This window comes from Hemiscyllium ocellatum, chromosome 47 (assembly GCF_020745735.1).
Source record: "Hemiscyllium ocellatum isolate sHemOce1 chromosome 47, sHemOce1.pat.X.cur, whole genome shotgun sequence".
In the NCBI taxonomy this organism is placed as follows: Eukaryota; Metazoa; Chordata; class Chondrichthyes; order Orectolobiformes; family Hemiscylliidae; genus Hemiscyllium; species Hemiscyllium ocellatum.
The window spans coordinates 13,376,925-13,403,729 of NC_083447.1; the positions used below are offsets into that span (position 1 = coordinate 13,376,925).

The 26,805-nt window shown below is 41.5% G+C and overlaps 1 protein-coding gene across 1 annotated transcript in view; it reads left to right on the plus strand.

Moving 5' to 3' along the window:
* The first annotated feature begins 958 nt into the window (after window positions 1–958).
* Window positions 959–26,805, plus strand: part of LOC132836794 (cyclin-dependent kinase-like 1) — a 61,496-nt gene continuing 35,649 nt past the window's right edge. Inside the window, exon 1 of the mRNA XM_060856264.1 lies at window positions 959–1,544. Coding sequence (XP_060712247.1) covers window positions 1,377–1,544 — 168 coding nt within the window. The 5' untranslated portion in view covers window positions 959–1,376. The remainder of the gene's footprint in view (window positions 1,545–26,805) is intronic.

Here is a 26,805-nt window from a genome sequence, read left to right on the forward strand (position 1 = left end):
AGCATTCTTCCACCCCAATTAGATTAATTCAGAGACGGCAACTAAATCCAATTTGCCATCTGCAGACTCCCCAAACGTTACTGCTTGATGGGTGGGGAAAGTGAGTTGTTTGGAGGTTTGTGCACTCCTTCGACATGTCCGATTCTTGATGAAGGGCTCCTGCCCATAACATCGATTCTCCTGCCCCTCGGAAGCTACCTGACCTGTGCTTTTCCAGCACCACACTCTGGACTCTGACCCCCAGCACCTGCGGTCTTCACCTTCACACTATCCTCATTCCTGAAGAAGAGCTCATGCCCGAAACGTCGATTCTCCTACTCTTTGGATGCTGCCTGACCTGCTGCGCTTTTCCAGCAACACATTTTCAGCTCTGATCTGCAGTCCTCACTTTCTCCTTCACCTTCACCTTCACTTTTTTTTCGATGAAGCCTCCCTATGTGCATAGTGCCTTCCCGAGTGAATCCTGTCTGTTTTGGTATTTCCATAACACCACTTTGCCCAAACAACTCCAACGAGTGAGCTTTTCCTCCCCCTTAGCTGCATTTTGAGTAATTCTAACAGTTAACTTCAGTTCAATTCCTTTCCTTGTGCCTCAGTCTCAGATAAATCCTACTCCCTGTTTTGTCGCCAGATCAATTCTGACTTCTCTGTTCCCTCTCTCCAGGTAGATCCTATTCCTCCCGCCCACTGTCACCAGGTAAATCTTGTTCTCCGCTCTTTGTGTTTTTTTTGATTCAATGCTCCCTCCTTTGTCCAAAGATCATTTACTTCTCCCTGAAATTTGCATGTAAAATGTAACCAACTGAAGAGACCTATCAACGCCCACAGTTAGTCGCACGTGCCCACAGCCTCCAATAGTGATCAACGAAGGCGGGGCTCGGACTGTTTGCAGGACGCACTTGACTGGGTTGGGAAAGGCGGATTGACAGGTTTGGAGTTAGAGCAGGTTGGAGGGGCAGGGTAGTGGAGTGAGGGTAAACAAACGAAGGGGGGGATCCGCCAAGCGAGAGATCGTTAAAACCTGCCTTTAAAGGGAGAGACAGCAATAGAATAAAAGACGCAGAGAGAGGATAGTTGCAAAGAGAGAAAAAGATGGCAAGAGAGGAAGGTGAGAAACCGGGAGAGTAAGAAAAGGAGAATGGATATACAGCAATCGAGGAAAGAGAAAGGCAGATCAACAAGAGAGAAATCGCAACAGAGAGGAACTGTGATAACTGGAAGTCGGTGAAGTAGCGCCCGATAAACATTTTTAAAAATCTGATTGATCTTTGAATTAAAAACATATTTTCAACTGAAAATCAGAAGCACAAAAAGCAAATTTATAGTTTTTGCTTTGGAGACTTTGACGTTTGTGAAGCTGGGACTCTGCCAGCGAGATGGAGAAATATGAGAAGCTGGGTAAAATCGGGGAAGGCTCCTATGGGGTAGTGTTCAGGTGCAGGAACAAGGACACAGGTCAGATTGTGGCCATCAAGAAGTTTGTGGAGTCGGAAGACGATCCTTTGATAAGGAAGATTGCTTTGAGAGAGATCCGAATGCTAAAGGTAAAGTTGCATTAACTCCTACATTTAGTTGGTTTCTAGAGATTCAGAAATTGTTCTTCCAGAAGGGAATATATTCTAACTTCCTCCTAAATCCAGTTTATTCGGCACATTTGTACTCTGTGACCTGCAAAGACTGGTTCCTGGGCTAACAAAAAAGTAATTTCAAAATTCTCATTCTCCTGTTTAAATACTACTTCTGTTGCACCCTCCCAATCTATATAATGTTCAATGACCTGAGAATTGTCTTCCTATAGCTCTGAATTATTTTCTACATTGGAACACTTCAAACAAATACTTCAGTGGCAGTGAACGTTTTTTTTTAACAGGTGCCTGGTGGTCTGAAAGATATTTAAGTCCTTTTGCTCCACCATTACCTTCAGGCTCTTAACTCTGGAAATCTGTTATGAAACGGTGGCACGGTGGCTCAGTAGTTAGTACTGCTGCCTCACAGCACCAGGGATCTGAGTTCAATTCCAGCCTTGGGGACCCTCTAGGTGGAGTTTGCACATTCTCCCCATGTCTGCGTGGGCTTCCTCCGGGTGCTCCGGTTTCCTCCCACAGTCCAAAGATGTGCAGGTTAGGTGAACTGGCCATGCTAAATTGCCCATAGTGTTAGGTGTATTAGTCAGAGGTAAATGTAGGGGAATGGGTCTGGGTGGGTTACTCTTTGGAGGGTCGGTGTGGACTTGTTGGACCTGTCTCCACACTGGAGGGAATCCAAGCTAGTCAAAATCTTTGTGACTACTCAATGTTACAACTTCGATCAACTTTCTGGATACCTGTCCCAATGTCTCTTTTATCTTGGTGTCAGAATTTGTCTAATTACAAAAAAAAGTCTTGAGACTTATGTTTGACGGTTTAAAAAAGGAAAGACTTGAATTTGCAACATGCTTTACACTCTTCTTCTGTTGTGTAGTTCTTGTTGGTAAGTAGGAAATGGGGTAGTCAATTTGTTCAAAACCAGATCTCACTAACAATCAATAAGTATGTGATTGTATATATGATTTTGGAATGAGGAATAAGTATTAGGAACAACATTGGGGAGGACTGTTTTTGAGTAGTATCTTAAAATATTTTAAGTGTGGGTAGTGGGGCTTCAGTAGAATGCCTCATAGGTATTTTATAAGTGCAGCTCAACCCGTTGCTCCTGTCTTATCTCTGCATGAAAGAATGTGAAATGCTTTTGCTAACAGAAATGGATTGTATCATCTTGGAATTACAAGAATGTGTCGACATCAATCACCTCGTTCCCTGGGAGAGGGAGGCCAGCCCAGGAGCTGTCAATAGCTACAATCAGGTGGAAGGCATCCATCATCCTGCTGAAATTCCCTCACTTGTTTAACTGATGCTCACCACTTGCCCATGTCAATTTGTTGTCTCTGTACTTGCAGAGTTCTACTTTGTGCATCTGTTAACTTAGGGCGACAACTGTGTGTCAGAGTATGGAACACTCAGCTGAGTCAGAATGTTATGCATTGTTCACTGCTTCTGGAGATGCTTGAGCAAAATCCAGGCTGACAATGTGCAATACTAGTGAGGGAGTATTGTAATATTAGGTATGTGATTTTACTGATGCAAATGGACCCATCTGCCTTCTCTACAGGATGTAAAAGAATCCATAACATCATTTCAAAGATGACCAGGGGAATTCTCCCTGATATCCTAGCCAATATTTATCATTCAACAAGTGATATAAAACAGACAATCTGTTCGTTCACTGCTTGTGGGATCTTATCATCTGCAGGTTGGCTGCTGCATTTTGTTTGTTACTATCATAGCTCTGACTTAAAAGTATATAATTGGCTGTAAAACCATCGAGACATACTGAGGTCATGAAAGGATCTGTACAAATGCAGAGCTTCAAGTAAGTCCTGTAATGCCTTTTTCTTTGTTTCTTGTAATGTCTTAGTTTACTATGATGAGTGGTTCATGATGAACTGATCCTCTGCTTCTTGTTATCTGCTTCACGAGATTTGAGCAAATTATGCAAACTGAAGTATGACTAAGTTTTCAGTTTGTGCCAACTGGGTGTAACATTGTCTCACAATTCTAAACTTGGGAATACAGTGAGCCGTGAGTGATCTTTGAACCTCTACTGAGTCACCAATTACTAGGAGTGTATCAGCTCTAAACTGCCCCAACCAGAAATTAATTGATTCAATTGAAATTGAATTCTTTGAGAACGTGACTAAGGAGGTGGACGAGGGTAAAGCAGTAGATGTAGTGTATATGGATTTTAGAAAGGCGTTTGATAAAGTTCCCCATGGTAGGCTACTGCAAAAAATACGGAGGTATGGCATTGAGGGTGCGTTAGAGGTTTGGATTAGGAATTGGCTGGCTGGAAGAAGACAGAGAGTAGTAGTTGATGGTAAAGGTTCATCTTGGAGTGCAGTTACTAGCGGTGTTCCGCAAGGATCTGTTTTGGGACCATTGCTGTTTGTCATTTTAATAAATGATCTGGAGGAGGAGCTAGAAGGTTGGGTGAGCAAGTTTGGGGATGATACGAAAGTAGGTGGAGTTGTTGACAGTGAGGAAGGATGTGGCAGATTACAGCGGGATATAGATAAGCTGCACAGCTGGGCAGAAAAGTGGCAAATGGAGTTCAATGTAGGTAAGTGTGAAGTGATTCACTTTGGTAAGACTAACAAGAAGATGGAGTACTGGGCTATTGGTTGGATACTTGGTAGTGTGGATGAGCAGAGGGATCTTGGTGTCCATGTACACAGATCTCTGAAAGTTGCCACCCAGGTAAATAGTGCTGTGAAGAAGGCATATAGCGTACTGGCTCTTATTGGCAGAGGAATTGAGTTCCGGAGTCCTGAGGTCATGTTGCAGTTGTATAAGACTCTGGTGCAGCCGCATCTAGAGTATTGTGTGCAGTTTTGGTCGCCATACAATAGGAAGGATGTGGAGGCACTGGAATGGGTGCAGAGGAGGTTTACCAGGATGTTGCCTGGTATGGTAGGAAGATCGTATGAGGAAAGGCTGAGGCACTTAGGGCTGTTTTCATTGGAGAAAAGAAGGTTTAGGGGTGACTTGATAGAGGTGTACAAGATGATTAGGGGTTTACTTAGGGTTGACATGAGAACCTTTTTCCACATATGGAGTCAGCTATTACGAGGGGGCATAGCTTTAAATTAAGGGGAGGTAGGTAGAGGACAGATGTTAGGGGTAGATTCTTTACTCAGCAAGTCGTGAGTTCATGGAATGCCCTGCCAGTAGCAGCGGTGGACTCTCTCTTTATGGGCATTTAAACAGGCATTGGATAGGCATATGGAGGATGGTGGGCTAGTGTAGGTTAGGTGGGCTTGGGTCAGCGCAACATCGAGGGCCAAAGGGCCTGTACTGCGCTGTATTTTTCTATATTCAATGTTCTAAGCCACGCATTCCTCCTTACTTTAGACCAGGTATCACCTGAGTACCTCACCATTGCTCCAACCAGGGTATAGAACGTACTTCCACCAAAGCCTGAGCTGCCTCCTTTCCAAAGAATGTCTGAATTAATGTTTGCCACCAAAGGCAAAAGTACAAAAATTAGACATATAAAGAAAATTATTTTTATTCAACCTCATAGGATGGCAGGTGGGACTTGAGCCCACAGATATGGACACTACTACTGTGCAACAAGAGTTCCAAAATTAGATGTATATGCTTTTTCTGAAATGTAATCCTCAGATAGCGTTCAAGTGTTTCCTAACTCAGTGCAAATAATTGGTCAGAATTCTGAGTATAGGAGTTGAGATGTCATGCTGCAGCTGTACTGGACATTGGTGAGGCCAATTTCAGAATACTGTATACAGTTCAGGTCATTCTGTAGGAAGGATGTTGCCAGCAATGATGCCTGGGTTCAGTTCCCATCTGCTCTAGAGATGTATAATAACTTCCTTGAACCGGTTGATTAGAAAGTATCTATAATGTTTTGCTGTTATACTATCAAAATAATATCATTCACAAACTAAGAAAAATAAATTATTTAGAGATGGATGTTGCCAGCAACATCCTTGAGAGGGTGCAGAAAAGATTTACAAGGATGTTGCCAGCACCAGAGGGTTTGAGTTATAGGGAGAGGTTGAATAGTCTGGGCATTTTTCCCTGGAGTGTCAGAGACTGATGGGTGACCCTTATAGAGGTTTATAAAATCATGTTGGGCATAGCTGGGTGAATAGCCAGGGTCTTTCTCCTAGGGTGAGGGATCCAAAATTAATGAGCTTAGGTTGAAGGTGAGAGGGGAAAGATTTAAAAAGGACCTGAAGGGTAACTTTTTTGTGCAGAGGGTGGGAAGGAATGAGTTGCCAGAGGAAGTGGTGGAAGCTGGTATAATTACAATATTTAGAAGGCATCTGGATGGGTATATGAATAAGAAGTGTTTAGAGGAATATGGGTCAAATGCTGGTAAATGGGACTAAGTCAGATTGGGATGTCTGGTTGGCGCGGACGAGTTGGACTAAAGGGTCTGTTTCTGTGCTGCATGACTAAATAGATTTCACTTCTGAGGGGCTATCCACCCACTTCATCTCACACCTTCTGAAGTGCCCTATTTCAATTCTCTCCTCAGAACTGTCCTTCCTTCTACTTTGCAATCCTCTCCCAGACAAAATCTGCAAATCTCTACAGCAAATGGAAAATAGATTATTCACCACCATGTCCTATCACTGAGACAAGCTATTCTTTCTGCATGAGAACAGATTGTGCACTAAATTTAATCACAAATTCCAGATTGGAATTACATTTACAAAAATGTACCAGTTCCCTTCTTGCTGTGGACACAATCTTAATTAATTGTGCTTATTTGCCAGTGTATTATCAGATGTTTATTCCGTTAGGGAGAAATCAGAAAGTGGGCTCTCTATCCCTTTGACATTGGGATGTAATGGACAATGGTTAATCCACGTTATACCTTTGGTAAGCTATACAGTTAAAGCTCTGATCCATGAGACTACAACTGCTGCCAAATGGAATTATTCCTCTTTTGTTAATCAAGTTTGTTGTTAGAATTGTAGAATGGTTACAGCACATAAGGGAGCCATTCTTCTCACGTTGTCCATGTCAGTTCCCTGTGTGGGCCAGGTAGTCCCATCCTACCTTTTGCCAAAAACTCTGCACTTTTTTTCAGATATTCCAATTCTGTGTTGAAAGCTATGATTGACTTTGACTCCACCAGACACTTAGGCAGTCCATTTAAGATCCTAACCATTCACTGCATCTTTTTAAACAAAAATCCTTTGCATCACCATTATTTTTGCCAGTCAACTTAAGTTAGTTCCACTATGAGAACACATGTCAAATAATTAAATAAACAACAGAAGAGGAAAGGTGAGCTTCATGCAATGATGATCTGGATTGTGCTGCATGAAAGGCTGGTGGAAGCAGATTCAATCGCAACTTTCAAAAGGGATCAGATAAATACTTGAAGGCAAATACTTCCTAGCTATGGCGAAAGAACAGGGAAGTGGAACTCAATTTGGCAGCTCTCTCTCAAGATCTGGGATAGGGAATGGTTGTCTCCTATCCTGAATGATTCTATCTCTTGTGCAGTTACCCTTTTCATATGAGCAAGTGACCTATATGCATTATTTCACTAGTTGACTTAACAGGAGGATTACTGTCAGGTCAGACCTGGGCTGGGGTTCTAATTGATGTTGGAGATTTGATTAATGTTTTTGTATATTTATGTTGTTTCCATCTATTAGTCTTTAAAAATTAGCCAATTAAAATTTAAATTGTAAACTGAACTATACAGACGGGTTTTTCTGTATACATGTGCAATCATTATCGAAGTGAAACTGGACAGATCACTTTCCAGGTGAAACTGAGGACTGCAGATGATGGAGATCAGAGTCAGAAAGTGTGGTGCTGGAAAAGCACAGCAGGTCAGGCAGCATCCAAGGAGGAGGAGAATCGATGTTTTGTGCATAAGCTCTTTTCCAACCTAACAGCAGGCATCTGCCATACCAACTTTGATTCTGTAGAAATAATTAAATCAGTTAGTCACCTTTCATTAACGAAAAAGAAAATTATGTTACAGTTTGTTAATCAATAAAGGGTTCTTTTTGTGGTTCTTCTGAAGGTTGCTTTTATTGACCATGCCTTGTTGCCTTGAGTTGATGGTGCTGGGCCACATTCTTGAACCACTGGAATCCTGATGTTGGTGATATGCCTGTGATGATTTTAAATAGAGAATTCCAGGAAAATAAGCCGTTGACAAAGCAATGTGTGACCAATTTAGGATGATTTAGTGGTAGCATTTCTGAGAACATCACTGCTCACGACTCCCTTTACTTTCAGCTCCCTCACATGAAAGCTAAATTCAGACTGAAAATTTCTCATGTATGACTGACTGTAACATGATCTGTTAATGCTCAAACCTTACAACCAAAGAAGTGTAGACTAGTAATTTAATCTGTAGTTGCTTGTGTTCAAACCCTTTCTGCCTGTCTCTCTGACAATAATTAGATATTGAAGTTACTGAGAGGAGATTGTTCTAACTGTAAACAAACACTTCCATCAACCGATGTTAACAAAATTTAACCTATTGGGTATGGTTTGGAGCATCTTGACTATCCAGTCCCACCTTTACCATGCAATATGCAAAATACTGTATAGTGCGTTTTCACACTCTGATTATGGTTCTAAATTCATAGATCTGTTGAGATTAATTTGGTTTTATTAATAAACTTCTCAGATGTAATTCTTTTTAATACATAGATACGGGTCCCATCTAAGTACTGACGTGCTGAATGCATGATGAGATCTTGCTGTCAATCATCAAACAAGGTTCAGGCCAATTATGTCTCATTTTTTGGTTCAAAGAAGTTAACTGACTTGCCCTGATACAATTGCCTAATTAGAAAATACATTTGGCTGGATTTGAATTTCATTGGATCTTTGGGACTGAAACACCTGCATCAAGTGGGTTTGCAGGCAATGGCTAATAATAACAATTTATACTCATACAATGCCTTTAATATAATGTTCTGAGGTAAAGCTTGGTGAAGAGGTGGTTTTAAAGAATGCCTTAAAGAAGAAAAATAAGACGGTGATGTAAAAAGATTGAGAGAAGGTATTCCACTGGTGAGCCTACTAAAATTGGGAATCTTTTGGAGTGTACCTGGTGTGTATGCATGATGAGTTTTGCCTTTGTTTTTGCTGTCAGGAGGACAAAACAGGAAAACAATGAGAATCCCTGATTTCACTCTAATCACAAAGTCTAAAATTCTGCACTCCATTTCCTGCCTCCCTCACCTTTTTCCTATAAACTGTACTCCTCTGCCTTAAATGAAACTGTATCAAATGCTTCAACACCCAAACTATACATGAACTATTTCCATAGATTGACGCTGGAACAAAAATAGCTATGGTTCTTAATAATGCTGCACCGGTGGGATTGAAATGTATCAGTGAAGATCACAACAAGGCTCGTCATCAACTGCATTTAGCATCTTATACTTTTCGAGGAGATCATATATCTTTTAAAATAATATTTTACATGTTTAATTCACCCACAGATTGGTACTGCTACTGTGGCTCTCCAGTGTTAGATTTGAAGCAACAGCATTTTGCCCAAGTATTACATGGTTAAAAATGCTCCTCTCATACATATCTGTGGGATATTCAGAGTTCAAGTGGACACAGGATTGAAAAATTACAATGTTATTTCAACAATCATGCAGCATGTGTATTATGAGCATGAATGTGTCCAGTTATGGGAGTGAATGGTTAGGGGTTCAGTCCATTGTGTTCTGCAGAATGAGAGAGAGTGGAAATAAGTCTGGTTGTCTCCATTACAGGAGGCATATAGAATAGGAATGAACAGGAAGTGTATTGATCCGTGGTTCTAAACAGTGAGTTTTGATCTAATTATTTTGAAGATTCTCAAGTGGCCTGAGGGAGGTTAGTGAACAGCAGGTATTTAAGTAGAAAAGCACAGTCTGTGCTTCTGTCTATGCCTAAATAGATATTTAACTGTTTTTGAAAGCTTTTAGTTGTTTTGATACTTTTTTTTCTCCTTCACTGTGCATAGGATGGTGCACAATCATGCCAACTCATTAATCAGTTCAGTCCAAACACTGAACAATGCCTATGATTCTGCACTGAAAGTAAATGTTATAGTTGGGACTTTGCCATTTAATTGCTGCTGCAAGTTGAAGTTCACACCAAGGGTCATTTCTGTTGGGAACCATACTCAAACCTTATGCACAGTAGGGATCATTGAGCCATGATCATGAGTAAGACCTTATTTGTATTTTCCAATGCCACTTCAAGCCCACCACCACCACCACTATCTCAGATACTGGGGTCAATTTTGGCTGAGCTTGAGACTGTGAAAGAAAAGTAGTTTGCATTTGTACACCCACTGTTTTACCACCCCCCCCCCCATATGCTCTCAGAAGAATTATAAGCCAAAATAGTAATTGTACTACATTGAAAGCTCTGACATTTTTCTATATTGCCTTCTCTGCCTTATATTTTAGGAAGGCATCAATGAAGTTAGTTCAATAATGGTTGCTTGCAATTAATTCTTAATAAAGTGCAACAGACAATAGGAATGTCGAAAAATGTTGCAAGTACTTTGCACATTTACAAACTCCTACAAATACAACAATTACTTGCATCGTTGTCATTTTCATTGTTATGGATCACACCAAAACCCCTTCAGTAGTGGCAAGGCAATAACCTAGTCCCTAACTTTCATCTTATTTCAAGGCAAGTGTAAGGTGCTATGTTCCAGATGTATAGTAATTCAACTGATTACACTACTTGGCTTTCAGCAAAACATACTTTCTTCTTATTCTAAAATTAAAATACGAACAAAAAAAATTGTATGACTTTAACTCTATTGGAAAACTTAACAGAATAATAGAGTCAGGTGGAGTCAGGAGTTAGGTGTTACTAGGGGACATAGCTTTAAATTAAGGGGTGGTAGGTATAGGACAGATGTTAGGGGTAGATTCTTCACACAGCGGGTTGTGAGTTCATGGAATGCCCTGCCCGTATCAGTGGTGAACTCTCCTTCTTTATGTTCATTTAAGCGGGCATTGGATAGGCATTTGGAAGTTATTGGGCTAGTATAGGTTAGGTAGGACTCGGTGGGCGCAACATCGAGGGCCGAAGGGCCTGTACTGCGCTGTATCCTTCTATGTTCTATGTTCTATGATGATTTAACTGCTAACCAGCAACTGTTCTAATACAGTAAAATCCTTGGCAAAGGCAAAGTCAGTAAAATAGATTGTCTCACAAGCAATTCTGGCAGCAGAGAGAGAACCCAAGCTTTTAGCTGCAGCTGAGAGAGATGTATAGCTGCTTCCAACTTCATAACATCTAGTGAAAGCTAAACTAAACCCTGGTTCTGTGGGAGCTTGGCTCCATCCATTCATGCTGCTTCTATTGTTCCAACATTTAAAAAAAAAACAAATGTCCCCCAAGACGACACAAGTAGTTGGCTTGGAAGAGACAGCTTGCTACCTATGGCTCAAAACCTCTCCCCAGAAAAGGACAAAATACATTTCCCAAAGTCATAGTATTGCTACATCATTTATATTGGCTCAGTAATCAATACTGGCCAAGGCACTGTAAAATATCTTCCACTGATCTGATAAGGCTGACTTTAACAGGTCTAGATTAGAGTAGTGCTGGAAAAGCACAGTAGGTCAGGCAGCATCCAAGGAGCAGGAAAACTGCCTTTAATAGGACTGATTCTCTTTTTGTGTGCAATCCCTTGTGTGCTTCACTCTGAAATTAGACTTGAATCTTTTTACAGTTAAGTTGTAGGAAGACAATGAATAGGAATACAAAGTATGAGTTTTTCTCATCTCTAATTAGGAAGAAAAAAACAGATTTTAAAAAAGTAATTTTTTAAATTCACTTGTGTCATATGGATGATGCTGACTGGCCGCTTGTTGCTGGGCAAAACTCATCTAGTACATAACTCCTGGTGCTAGTTGGTCTGCAACTAAACTTCCCCCACTGGTGTAAACAGCAGATACAGTACATGCTAAATTGCTTTGATTTGGAAATGAACGTGCTAGGCTACAACAGCTCCATTTTGAGGTATACAAGATGAGTTGGATTAGTAGATCTCATTTGCCTGTTTTACCAACCAAAGGGACACTGGTCTAAGAGCTTATATGCTCCTGTGCACAGCCCAGCAATGATTCATGAGTTGAGACTAGAGATAGGATTGTGAAAATAGCTCAGAATAACTGGACTATGTGCTAACTAATCGAGGAGCTACTTGTTTAATTTATAATCAATTGTCAGACATGGTTCTAATGAAAGTCTTTCCATTAGTTGAAGTGCTTTCTATTTAAAGACCTATCTTGTTGCTGCCTACGTCAGAGCAGCAACACGTGCTCACTTCTGGCAAAGACACAAAGAAGTCAATTCCTACCCAGAAACAATAACCAGAAACATCAAGTGACTGACCAGAGAACTTGTTGCAGGTATGAACCTGAGCAAGGAACGTCACTACTAAAACAGTGGTAGCTGTTCACTATGGTTTGGAGATTTATAAGAATATAGCTAAGATTAAAAAGGGTAGTGTGAGCTTGAATCCTTTTCTGATGTCTGTAGTTAAATCTTTATAATTTTTTTTAAGTAGTGAAATATAATTTAAAGGTTTTTTCTTTAACTCTACTACTGTACTATGGATGCTGCCAGAACTGCTGAGTTCCTCAGGACTTTGTTTTTACTTTAGGATCTAACAAGTCAAGTTTCATTCTTGGATCTGATTTGCTTAGTAGTAATGTCAACTGGGACCATATGACAATGAAGAGACATTTTTAAAGTGACATTATTAGGCAGCTGCTCTTCGCATCGTGCTGTGGGATCTTCCACGTCTACTTTAGACAGCCTAGTTTTAAGATCTCATCTGACAATGCAGCTCACCTTCAATTGTGGACTGGGAGTACTTGCCTGGATTTTACATGGAAGCCTCCAAGTGAGACCTGATCCACAACCTTCTGACATGGGCAAGGTGCTGTTCCCTGAGCCATGGATGACTCTTCATCATATCAAAAATGTTGAATGTTTAACTGTCGGTACTAAGCAGAAATTGTGATCAGAAAGGCAGAGAGGAAGAATTTTTTTTCTTTAAGAAGCACCTTTCATGACCTTGGAATGACCCAAAACTCATTTTACACTTTTAATTGCAGGTTTAGATAATCGGTTTCTTAATGGAATTCTTTCTTGGATAATCTTTAACCCACACCAGGTGTTTTATCGAATTCACTGGTGCAGTTAAGTACATTTTACCTGAAGGATGTTTAATTACGGGTACTCAATGGACTAGAACCAGACAGAAGGTAGGGGAATTGCAGTAGGTTCATTGCTCATTTGAAGAGCTGGTGCAGACACTTCAGGCAAGTCCCCCCTCTGTGCTAAGTTTTCTTTTGTAATTCTGTGACTCTTGATCTGTTGGGAATTATTGCAACCCAACACCCACCACTGCCACATTCATCCCAACCTAAGTTCTCCATTGTCCTCTTAGAAGCAGTTGCTCAGTGCATCCCATTCCTCTCATTATTATCTCTTCCTCCTGGATACCTCTGGTTAGCTGTTAGTTTTGGTTCCTCTGTCTGTCTTTAATTGCTCTTAAGGATCATAGGAACATTGTCTCTAGTTGATGCAGGATGCACACAGACACAGAAACTCTACCTGGTAGTGCTATATTATTGCCAAGAGATGGGTGTACCTGCCTTCAAATGGAAAAATAGTCCATTGAGCAAGCCTCAGCTGTTCATTGATGTGTGAAGAAATGCCTTGGTGCTGTCAGCACTTCCCCCAAGTCCAAATTTAGCTTGGAGCCACGATATCTTTTGCTGTCACCCGCCATGAGGGGCTGCACTGGTGGTGCAACTTCCAAGGGGAGGTCATGTCTGACAAATCTGCTAGAATTCTTTGAGGAAGTAATGAGCAGGTTAGTCCAAGCAGAGCTAATGGATATTTACCTACTTTGACTTCTAGAACGCCTTTGACAAGGTGTCACTCAGGAGGCTACTGAGTAAGATAAGGGCCCATGGTGTTAGATGCAAAGGTCTAGATTAGAGTGGTGCTGGAAAAGCACAGCAGGCCAGGCAGCATCCAAGAAGCAGGAAAATCAACTTTCCGGGCAAAAGCCCTTCATCAGGCATAGATGAAGGGCTTTTGCCCGAAATGTTGATTTTCCTGCTCCTCTGGTGCTGCCTGATCTGTGCTTTTCCAGCACCACAAATCTAGACTCTGGTTTCCAGCATTTGCAGTACTTGTTTTTACCCTGTTAGATGCAAGGAGCTAGCATGGATAGAAGCTTAGCTGTCTGGCAAAAAGCAGAGAATGGGGATAAAAGGATCCTTCTCAAGATGGCAGCTGGTGACAAGTGGTGTTTTGCAAAATTCTGTGTTGGGACCACAACTTTTCACTTTATACATTAACAATCTAGATGAAGGAGCTGAGGGCATTCTGACTAGGTTTGCAGATGATACAAAGATAGGGAGAGGGACAGGTGACATTGAGGAAGCATGGAGGCTGCAGAAGGATTTAGACAGGTTAGGAGATTGGGCAAAGAAATGGCAGTTGGAGTATGTGAGAAAGTGTGAAGTTATGCACTTTGGTAGGAAGAATAGAAGTATGGACTATTTACTAAATGAGGAGAAAATTCAGAAGTCTGAAGTACAAAAAGACTTGGGGGTTCTAGTCTCAAGGTAAACTTGCGGGTTGAGTCAGTGGTTAGGAAAGCGTATGCAATGTTGGCATTTATTTTAAGAGATTTTCAATATAAAAGCAAGGATGTACTTCTGAAGCTCTATAAGGCTCTGGTCAGACTACATCTGGAGTACTGTGTGCAGTTTTGGGGCCCATATCTCAGGAAGGATGTATTGGCCCTGGAGCTTGTTCAGAGGAGGTTCACAAGAATGTTCCGAGGAATGAACAGCTTAACATAGAAGGAACATTTGAGGATTCTGGGTCTATACTCGATGGAGTTTAGAAGGATGAGGGGCGATCTATTTAAAACATACAGAATACTGAATGGCCTGAATAAAGTGGATGTTAAAAAGATGTTTTCATTGGTTGGCGAGACTAGGACCTGAGGGCACAGCCTTAGAGTAAGGAAGACCTTTTAGAACAGAGATAAGGAGGAATTTCTTCAGCCAGATAGTGATGAATTTATGGAACTCATTGCCACAGAAATTGTGGAGGCTAGGTCATTGAGCTTATTTAAGACTGAGATAGGTTCTTGAGGATCAGGGGTTATAGGGAAAAAGCGGGAGAATGGGATTGAGAAACTTACCAGCCATGATTGAATGGCAGAGCAGACTCTATGGGCTGAATGCCCTAATTTCTGCTTCTGTGTCTTTTGGTCTAATGGCCTGTGCCACCACTCCTGGATTCTCAGTGTCTGACTTCCTTGGACATGTAGAATATAATCTTCAGAAGGACCACTTCTGCATACACAACTGTGGTGATATTAGCTGTTCAGGCGCAAATTCATTCTGGATTAGGGTATCTATCTCCAATAACTGACATCACTGGGCCGAGTTGTGTACGTGCATGTAGCCATTTTGACAAATGACTTTGTCATAGAGTCCTACAGCACGGAGACAGGCCCTTTGGCCCAAGCTGGTCCATGCCAACCAAAATTTCCATTAACGCTGCCCCATATCCCTGCATTTGGCCCATATTCTTCTAAATCTTTCCTATCTGTGAATTTATCCAAATGCCATTTAAATGTTAATGTACCCGCCTCAACCACTTCTGCTGGCAGCTCATTCCAAATGTGTACCACCTCTGTATAAACATAGTTGCCCCTCAGGTTCCCTTTTATTCTTGCCCCTCTAACCTTGGACTGATGCCTTCTCATCTTTGATTCCCAGTCTGTGGAAAAGAGACAGTGCATTCACCCTATCCATGCCTCTCATGATCTTATACATTTCTATAAGATCCCCCCTCAGTCTCCTATGCTCGAAAGAAAAAGGTCCTAGCTTGTCCAACCTCTCCATATAATTCAGACCCTTGAGTCCTGGCAACATCCTTGTAAATTTCTTCTGCACTCTTTCCAGTTTAATAATATCCTGCGTATAGAAAAGTGACCAAAACTGAACACAATACTCCAAGTGTGGCCTCACCAATGTTCTGTATAACTGCAACATAACTTCCCAACTTCTATACTCAGTGCCCTGACTGATGAAGGCCAATGTGCCAAAAGTCACCTTCACTGCCCTGTCTCCCTGTGACTCCACTTTCAGAGAACTGTGCACCTGAACTCCAAGGTCCCTACACTCCTTAAGGCTCTACCATTTACTATGAAACTCCTACCTTGATTTTGACTTGTCACACTTTTCTATATTAAACTCCAATTGCCATTTCTCAGCCCACTTCCCCAGCTGATCAAGGTCCTGCTACAACTTCTGATAATCTTCCTCATTGTCCACAATACTGTCTATTTGGTGTCATCTACAAACTTGTACATTTTCAACCAAATCATTGATATAGATAACAAAAAGCAATGAGCCCAGCACTGACCCCTGAGGCATTCCACTAGTCACAGGCTTCCAGTCTGACAAGCATCCGTCCGCTATTACCCTCTGCTTCCTACCATCAAGCCAATTGTGTATCCAATTTGCCCCCTCCAATACTGGAGCAGTTTGTGTTCAAATGTAGCAAGACCTAGACAACATTCAAACATGGGCTAATAAGTGGCAAGTAATATTTGTACCAAATAAGTAGCAGGTAATTATCATCTTAAATAAGAGAGAATCAAACTGTCACCCATTGTTATTCGATGACATTACTATCACTGAATCTTACCACTGTAAACTGCTGGGGGTTACCACTGAACAGAAACTCAAGGGGAGTAGGCAATATATATATAATACACACACACACTGTTGCTACAAGAGCAGGTGAAAGGGTGCAAATTGAGTAACTCTCAACCTTGCTTCTCAAGGCCTGTACTTTATCTACATCACACAAGTCAGGAATGTGATGAAAGACTCTCCAATTGCCTGGGTGAGTCCTATCTCCAACAACACTCAAGAAGCTTGACACCATGCAGGCAAAGCAGTCTGTTTGATTGGCACCCTGGCTAACCCTTCATCAGTCACTCCCTCCACCACTTATGGAGGTGGCAGCATGTGTCATTTCTAAGACAAAATGCAACAACTCACCAAGGCCCCTTCAGTTGTACTTTCCAAGCACATGGCCTCTAGAAGGACAAGAGCATCAGGTAAACGGGAAGATCTCAATCTGCAAAAAATTGCCATTCTCCCAAAAAAAGCCACAGTCCATCCTGACCTGCCACTCCTTCGCTGTCACTGGGTCAAGATCCTGAGATACCCTCCATATACCATGTGAGTACAGCAGTTCACCTTGAGGGCAATTTGGGAAGGGCAATATATTCTAGCCAAGCCAGCTATGCCCACATCCCAGTATGAAGTTAAAAAGTACCTTCCTCATTAGATAACCAAAAGTTAGTGGTTTTGGAAAGGGGTTCTGAATATCAAATTTGACAGTAACAGTTATACTCTTGTGACACAAATCTCTAAACGCAACCTATCAATCAGCCCTTCCAAAGTTTCCTCCCCAGTGTGAGGTATCTACATGATACACAGTCTTCTTTGTTCTGAGACTACTGTACAAGTGAAGTGACTAATAGTATTTAGGTAAATCCTCAATCATTGTTTCTTGTATCAATGTGTTGCTGTTTGATACTGTGTGAGGCTCTGCATACATCAGTGTGTGCATTTATACTTGTATCCATAGGGACAGACAGCCCTGATGTATCTGTACATTGTATCGTTGGACTTCCCAATTACCCAAGCATTGGCAAACAGTTCTGACATGACCTAAGTGCCAGACATTCGATTTGTTGTTTTGAACTTTTTGTTACTATTGGCATGCCATTTGAGGGTGGCACATTTGTGCCATGGTAACATAAGAGGTTTTGGTAGAATCTCTTTTCTCATCTGCATTTATCATCCCTCCCCTCCCCGCCACTCCACTTCACCCACACACTAGGTTACCTGAGTAGAGAGGAGAGAAAGGAGAGGAGATCCCAAGTTTGGGTTATTGAATCATGGAAATTATATGAGAAGGTGAGTTATTTGACTTGGTCTATTTCACTGCCACTGAACTCCAGTATCAATTCCCTCTAGCCTCTGGATACTGTATAACCTAAAGATTGCAACAGCTTGACAAGGTTACTTCTCGTCCCTCTAACTTCAACCATCAAGAACCAGAGTAGGAATGGTGTTTGAACAGTATCAACACCAATCCCCTCCAGGTTGTACACTAGTCTTGTTTGGATACTATATATTTCACTATTCATTCATTGTCATTGTGTCAATATTCTGAATTCTCTGGCTAACAGCAATGTGGGATGACCACTGCAGTAGACTGTTCTCAAATCTCATGGGGGCAGCTACGCTTGGCCATAATTGCCAGCCTTGTCAGTGTCCAAGTCCTGAGAAACATTAGTAAAAATGAAAAACAAAGACCAAGGTGGATAAGATTTCAGGAACACAATTAAAGAATGAGATGAAGTGTGTAAGTGGGCTGTGAATACTGCAAGGAAAATGATTTGGTAACAAACTCTGGTTATTAAAGTACTGTATACAATTGGTCAATGTCTACTGAAAGTAGGTTTCCAAATAGATCTGTGTGATCTAAAACTGAAACGCACCAGAGACGTTGAGTACTGAAATCTGTCACTACGCTACACTCCAGCCCAGGTAAGTAAATCCTTCCTAAGATGTGACACCCAGAACTGCTCAGCATGCTGTAGGTGTGGTCTAACAAGGGCTTTTATAGTTGATGCGTAACTGGACTGCATCTCATTCAAATCTAATTTATCCTTCCCTGTGCCCAGCACTGAAAACAGTACAGATGAGCTCTGATCAGAGCTTTGTACAACTGAAGCATAGGTCCCTCTCCCTTTGTATTCTGGTATCCAGAACACACTGCTCCTCTACTATTCCTAGTTGCAATTTTTAGAACACACTCATATTTAATAGTTTTGAGTCCAAAGTGGTTTATAAAAGGTTATGCAGCTTCAGTTAACTCCTCAGATAACAGTTTTCATCAGAACTAAAGATAGATGTTTGAGAAAGACTTGACAAAGAAAGAGATGGGTGGATACTGGGGACTTGTTGCAGTGGTGATGTTAAGGCATATACACTAGAGAGCTAATAATTGGTTACTTCATACTGCTCATTAGAAAATTGTTATTTAACATAAAAGGTCATGATGGGCCTCATCCCAGGTTCTTGAGAGGTGACTACTTAGGTAGTTAGTGTATAGGTTTTAATTTTCCAAAACTCCGTTGATTAAAGGGGCCATCCCATCAGATTGGAAGAAGGCAAATATAACACCTTTACTCTTTTAAAAAATATAGAAAGGAGGAAACTGAGGATCAGTTAGTTTAACATCTGCCATCAGGAAAATGTTAGGAACTATTAAACTGTAAGACCATAAAATGTAGGAGCAGAATTAGTGCATTCAGCCCATCAAATCTGTTCCACCATTCTATCATGACTGATATGCTTCTCAATCCCTCCTCTCCTGCCTTCTCCCTGTAACCTTTGATCCCTTTCCAAATCAAGAACTACCCATCTATCTTAAAGGCACTTTGTCTCCATTGCCTTCTGTGGCCATGAGATCCACAAATTCACCACCCTTTAGGCTGAAGAAATTCCTCCTCCTCTCAGTTCTGAAGAGTTTTGCCTTCACTCTGAGGCTGTGCCCTAAGTTCTAGTCTCTCCTCCGAGCAAAAACATCTTCTCCACAATCACTCTATCCAAGCCTCTCAAGATTCTGTAAGTTTTCAATGAGATCCCTCCCATCATCCTTCTAAACTTCGAGTACCGACCCAGACTCCTCAACGCTCCTCATATGACAAGCCCTTCATCCCTAGGATCATTCTTATAAACCTACTCTAGATCCCCAAGGCCAACACATCCTTCCTTACATACAGGGTCCAATACTGCTCATAATATTTCAAATGTGGCCTGACCAGAGTCATTTTCCCTCTTGAAATGAATGCTAACATTGCATTTGCTTCCTAATGGCCAACTGAGTCTTCATGTTAACCTTAAGAAAGGTTAACATGCAGCCTCATGTTAACCTGCAGCCCACCCCAGCCTCCATGCGCACACACACAAATAAGTTTGTGGGGTGAATTTGTACTTGCAGAATTACATTTTATTTTGCTCAAACACTGCATGAATTCATGTAAGATTCTGTAAATCCCTTTTTTAGAAATAGATCGGTCTGATCATTGGGACACAGACAGCCTCACACAGGGCACCTCACACCATTAAAGCATTATCTGAGCTGACATGGCACCTATTGTTAAACATCAGTCGAGAATGTAACTTTAAAAAAGTTCTGAGATTTACATATGAAAGAACTGTAACAAACATGGTCATTCTAAAAGATGACAGGCCTAACAAACAATCCAGGTCTTTTTCAATATATAATTTCAGTTACATCACACAGTAAACATTTGCTATAAATTCTGCATCTTACGATCTTATACTCCACAATGACCTGATGAAGGAGCAGCGCTCTGAAAGCTAGTGCTTCCAAATAAACCTATTGGATATAACTTGGTGTTGTGTGATTTTTAACTATGATCTTATGGCAGAGCATGCTTGATTGGGCAAATACCCTACTCTTTTTTTTCTTATGATCTTTTGAATTTAAGTTCAACGATTACTACAGGACAGCATATACCAACCTGAAATCGTCACATTTAAGGTTGATCCCTAGATTGTTGTTCACACTGTGTGACTGATTGTCTCTGGGGCTCAATCCAACATTCAACATAATTGAATACTTCTACATTGCAGACTGCAATGAGTTAGGTAGTCAAAATGGCCACTTCCACCTCCCTCCTAGTTTTCTCATTCTGAGATTGACTCCTGCATGCAAATGCTTTAATCTCACTAGTGGAAAAGCACTAAATGAACCAGAGCAGGGCTTCCTCTCAGGCTGGAGTGATTGATAGTTAGATTATGGGCTTCCGATCATTCATCATGGACCCCAGCAATGAGCAAAGGCTGCAAAGCAGACTCCCAAATGATTCAGAGTCTCGGTCCTATTGTTAGCAGTAATGTGGAGTGTGGTAGAATACAAGTTTATGATCATCCTACTAACATGACTGAAGCACGCAGTTCAGGGAGATTCCAGGTTGTTTTCTCAACCCTCCCAGACAAATGTTCTGAGACAAGAGTCAAGCAGGGTTCAGAAATGGAGTGTTGAGAGTCAGATATTCTTGCCTAAAAGGCATTAGTGAACGAGATGGGATTTTACAACAACTGATCACCACCATTAGAATAACTTTTATTCAAATGTTTTTCGTTTTGGAATTGAAATTCACTATCTACAAGTGGGTTTTGAGCCCATATCCCTGTAATATTAGCCTGGGATTCTGGATTACTAGTCTAGTGACATTAACACCACACCACCACCTCCCCCTTCTATAGATAGGACAAATAAGCAGGGTTTTTGCTTTCATCCAATAGGCTTTGACTTCAGCTTGAATATGTGCCAAATTGGCATTTGGGTGAGAATTGGTAGAGAGTCCTCTATGATATGACAGACAGGTGACCAGTCCATTGACTTATTGTTTTGGCTCCTACATGAAAATGGCTATTTGTGGAAGCTGTCAGAAAGAACCAGCACCTTCAGGATAGGAGACGTTGGGCAGGAAGGTGATGGGAAGGAAATTGTATTTTGTAAAATGAACTACATGGTTGAGTTGGCATTCCATTAATTGTTTCTTTCTTACATAACAGCTGTGAGCCGAGAGGATCATAATCTGTCACAGCTCCCTGCTTAACCACAAAAAACCACCAGCACAGTGGTAATGCATCTTGTTTAGCAAGCAAACATTAAAATGGGATGTTGTTAGCCACTGGTATCCATTACAGACAGATGGCACAAAATATGGGTAAGAGAGAGGCTGCTATCTCTGAGTGGAGTGGGGTGGGGGAATGGGGGGGGGGGAGCTGTGAGTATCTGGATCAATTGTCTTGGGCAAAATCTAGTGAAGAGGTAGTGTGTTAATGATACTTAGTAGTTGTATGTGTAGGGTCAGGTTATGGGATTAAGTAATCAGTGGCTGAGCAGATCCTTTCTGAGTGTTGATTCTACTCTATCCAAATTGCCCAGATACTTTGATGCACAGAACAGGATCACTACATGCAGCAGCCTTGGCAACAGGATACCTTTTCAAAGGGTGCCGCAAACCGCAGCATTATATTGGGGCCAGTCTGGAGCTGGAAGTTTGTGTGGCATACTGCAGCACTATGATATACTTAATTGTGATGCTGCCTGAATACAGATCCATAGATTGAAATCCCAATACAATGTTGAGTCTGCAAAAGTTTTTTAGAAAACGTTACACTACTGATAAAGTCATTTTTGAATGCAAATTTACACTGAGTCCTTATTTTTACACTCCACCACCCCAGCAAAAACAAATCAGGTGAATGTGAAAAGAAAACACACAGCAACATTCAAAGAACAAAGAAGTTCACTCTGGTATCCTAGTTAATGATTATCACTCAGCCATTTGTGACAAAATCCATTTTGGGCACTCTGAGAGAATGTAACCTTCAGCATACACTTGTTTGCAAGGATAGAATCCCATAGCATGGAAACAGACCTTTCAATCCAAGTTTTCTGGCCGACCCGTCATCCCAATCTGACCCAGCCCCATTTGCCAGCGTTTGGCCCATATACCCCTCTGAACCCTTCCTACTCATATACCCATCCAGGTGCCTTTTAAATGTTGTAATTGTACCTGCTTCCACCACTTTCTCTTACGTCTTGTTCCAAACACAGACCATGTTCTACGTGAAAAAGTTACCTCTAGGGTTCCTTTTAAATCTTTTCCCCTCTCACTTTAAACCTAAGCCCTCTAGTTTTGGACTCCCCTACCCTGGGGAAAGAAAACCTCTCTGTACCTCTCGTGGATTTTATAAACTTCTATAAGGTCACCCCTCAGTCTCTGATACTCTGGGGGAAAATTCCACAGTCTATTCAGCCTCTCTCTCTAACTCAAACCCTCTAGTTCTGGTAAAATCTTTAAATCTTTTCTGCACCCTCTCATGTTTAACAGCATTCTTTCTACTGAAGGATGACCAGAATTGTATGCAGTATTATAAGTGTCCTAATCAATGTCCTATACAGCCATAACATGACATCCAACCCCTCTACTCAATGCACTAACCAAAATAAAGACAAGCAAGCCAAATACCACTTTCACCACGCTGTCTGCCTGCAACTCACTTCCAAGGAAATATGCACCTGCACTCCTCAGTCACTTCATCAGCAACATTCCCGATGGCTCTACCATTAAGTGTATATGTCCTACCTTGGTTAGGTCTACCAATGCAACACCTCACATTTACCTAAATTAAAATTCTTCTGCAATTCCTCAGCCCAGCAGATTAAGGTTCCGTCATACTCTGAAGTACCTCATTTTATTGTCTAAAAATGTTAACAAATGCAGTTCTGCCCAAAAATAGAAAAGGAGCTTTTTGCAAGGTTTTTGATGGAAAACTGAAGAATGTTCAATGGTCACTGAACAGAGTTCAAACGTTACAGATAATGGAGAAAGTGAGTGAGGTCATGAAAGGGGGAGAGAAGCAGAATTCGTGAAAGCAGTAGAGTTAATTCATCACTCCTGGGAAGGGAGCTAAATTATGCAAGTATGTGAAGGGGGCTCCAGTGAGGAGTCAAAAGTGTGGCGCTGGAAAAGCACAGCTGGACAGGCAGCATCCAAGGAGCAGGAGAGTCGACGTTTCAAGCAAAAGCTCCATCAGGACTGGCTCCAGTGAGTAGTCAAGTGTACCTGGATAACATTATACTGTTAGACCTGAGGAATGTTTTGTAATTAGTTGCCAGCTAAGTGTGGGCTTTTAGATTCTGGAAGCTGAGAAAGTGGAAAGATTGCTAGCTATGTGTTGGAGGAAGCTGTGAGTGGCTTGGAAGAAGTCTCAGAGCATTAATGTATCAATGTAGGTGAATGAGAGGAGGTTGAAAAGCTTAAGCAATATTTGATGGATACAACTAAGCATGAGTAGAGGACAGGGATTGGGGAGATCCAGGGGCAGGACATGCTCAGTGAAGTTAGCTGTGCAAGAGCTGGAATTATGTTTGTGAATGAGTACCGACTGCAAATTGTAGTGGAGCACAAACCAAGGAGGGTGATTGATCAGAATGGGAAAAGTTGTTGAAGCGATCCATGACAGATCATTTGTTGAGTTTTACAACCAGACCATCAAAAATGAAGAATTATATCTCGTGTGAAGTTTGGGTAACTAGGAGAGAATAGGGCCCCTCAAAGATCAGTAAGGTGACCTTTGTGTGGAGCCGCAGAAAATGGGGAGATACTAAATGAGTATTTTGCATCAGTATTTACTGTGGTAAAGGATATGGAAGATATAGAATGTAGGGAAATAGATGGTGACACCTTGCAAAATGTCCATATTACAGAGGAGGAAGTGCTGGATGTCTTGAAATGCATAAAGGTGGTTAAATCCCCAGGACCTGATCAGGTGTACCCTAGAACTCTGTGGGAAGCTAGAGAAGTGATTGCTGGGCCTCTTGCTGAGATATTTGGATCATCGATAGCCACAGGTGAGGTGCCAGAAGACTGGAGGTCGGCTAATGTGGTGCTACTGTTTAAGAAGGGTGATAAGGACAAGCCAGGGAACCATAGACCGGTGAGCCTGACGTCGGTGGTGGGCACATTGTTGGAGGGAATCCTGAGGGACAGGGTGTACATGTATTTGGAAAGGCAAGGACTGATTAGGGATAGTCAACATGGCTTTGTGCGTGGGAAATCATGTCTCACAAACTTGATTCAGTTTTTTGAAGAAGTAACAAAGAGGATTGACAAGGGCAGAGCGGTAGATGTGATCTATATGGACTTCAGTAAGGCATTCAACAAGGTTCCCCATGGGAGACTGGTTAGCAAGGTTAGATCTCATGGAATACAGGGAGAACTAGCCATTTGGATACAGAACTGGCTCAAAGGTAGAAGACAGAGGGTGGTGGTGGAGGGTTGTTTTTCAGACTGGAGGCCTGTGACCAGTGGAGTGCTACAAGGATTATTTTTTGTCATTAATGATTTGGATGCGAGCATAAGGGGTACAGTTAGTAAGTTTGTAGATGACACCAAAATTGGAGGTGTAGTGGACAGTGAAGAAGGTTACCTCAGATTACAACAGAATGTTGATCAGATGGACCAATGGGCTGAGGAAGTGGCAGATGGAGTTTAACTTAGATATTTGCGAGGTGCTGCATGTTGGGAAAGCAAATCTTAGCAGGACTTCTACAACTAATGGTAATGTCCAGGGGGTGTTGCTGAACAAAGAGACCTTGGAGTGCAGGTTCATAAATCCTTGAAAGTGGAGTCACAGGTAGATAGGATAGTGAAGGCAGCATTTGGTATGCTTTCTTTTATTGGTCAAAGTATTGAGTATAGGAATTGGGAGGTCATATTGCAGCTGTGCAGGACTTTGGTTAGGCCACTGTTGAAATATTACATGCGATTCTGGTCTCATTCCTATCAGAAAGATGTTGTGAAACTTGAAAGAGTTCAGAAAAGATTTACAAGGATGTTGCCAGAGTTGGAGGATTTGAGCTATAGGGAAAGCTGAACAGGCTGGGACTGTTTTCCTTGGCATGTTGGAGGCTGAGGGGTGACCTTATAGAGGTTAACAAAATTATGAGGGGCATAGATAGGAAAAATAGACAAAGTATTTTCCCTGGGGGTGGGGGGGGGGAGTCCAGAACTAGAGGGCAAAGGCTTAGGTTGAGAGGGTAAAGATATAAAAGAGACCTCAGGGGAAACTTTATCACACAGAGGATGATACGTGTATGGAATGAGTTGCCAGAGGAAGTGGTGAAGGCTGGTACAATTGCAACATTTAAGAGGCATTTGGATGGGTATACGAATACGAAGGGTTTGGAGGGATATGGTCCAGGTGCCAGCAGGTGGGACTAGATTGGGATGGGATATCTGGTCAGCATGGACGGGTTGGACTGAAGGGTCTGTTTCCATGCTATACATCTCTATGACTCTATAATGATCAACTGTCACTAATGTGTAGGAGGGAGAAAATCTGCAGGATCTGTATTGACCACAGATGTACACTGTTGGAGGTTCAGTCTTTTGCGTATATTTACCACATTCATTCTGGGTATTAAGTTGTGTTTGCAAAATGTTGTATACTAAAGATATATATTTTTTAATGTGTCTTGTGGCTTCACTCTCTTAATAAGAGCCCTGGATCTCTTGCTTTGCCTTCTTTTACAAAAGAGGGTATTGTGACATAATGGCAGTGTACCTGCCTCTGAGTCAGAAGGCCCAGGCTCAGGTTGGACTGCCTCTGAAGGTGTGCAATAAAATGTCTGATCTGGTTGATTTGAAAATACTCCTATACTTCAGAAGTATTTCATTGGATGCAGAATGCTTTAATTTGTCTTATGTTCATGATATAAGTGGAAATTATTTTTCTCAATAAATCAGTAGATTTGAAAAATCTTAAGTAATGCTTCTAAAAGCAAATGGGTAAATATTTATTCTGGAAAAAATAGAAAGCAAGAAACAGTTTTGGGTTCTAAACCTTATCCTGTGCTGCTTTCAGCTGAGGAACATTGATGGGTGGAACAATAGCCACGTACTTATGATTGTGGACCTCGACATTGTGATCTAAGTTGCACAATGACAAGTTGTGAAACTGAATTTGATAAACTTGGTTAACTTTAGAAGATGGCCATGCAAACTGCCAGATTTTTCTTTAAGCAATACAAACCAACAGGTTCACTCAAGGGCCACAGGTAGGGCACATGTTGTGCTTAACCAGTCAGGACCTGTGTTATGTTAGTTTCACCACACCCTGGGATTGGCCTGGAGTCTCTTAATAGCTAAGGTGGCACTTTAGACTGATGGCAGGATGAACCACTAGGTAAGTAAAGGGTGAAACAATCTCTTCTCTAGCTGGTAAAGGCAGTCTCCTCAAGTTCGAATTTTATAGAGAGAAAGACATTTACTTTAATGCCTATCATGATCTCAAGACAAACAAAAGCACTTTATAGCCAATTAAGTGCTTTAGGTGTACAGTAGTTGCTGTTGTAATGCAAGAAACATGGCAATCAATTTCTACACAGCAAGGTTCCAAAAACAGCAATAAGATAACCAGAGAACCTGTTTCAGCAATATTGGTTGAGGGATAAACATTAGCTAGAACATCAAAGAGATCTCTCTTGTGTT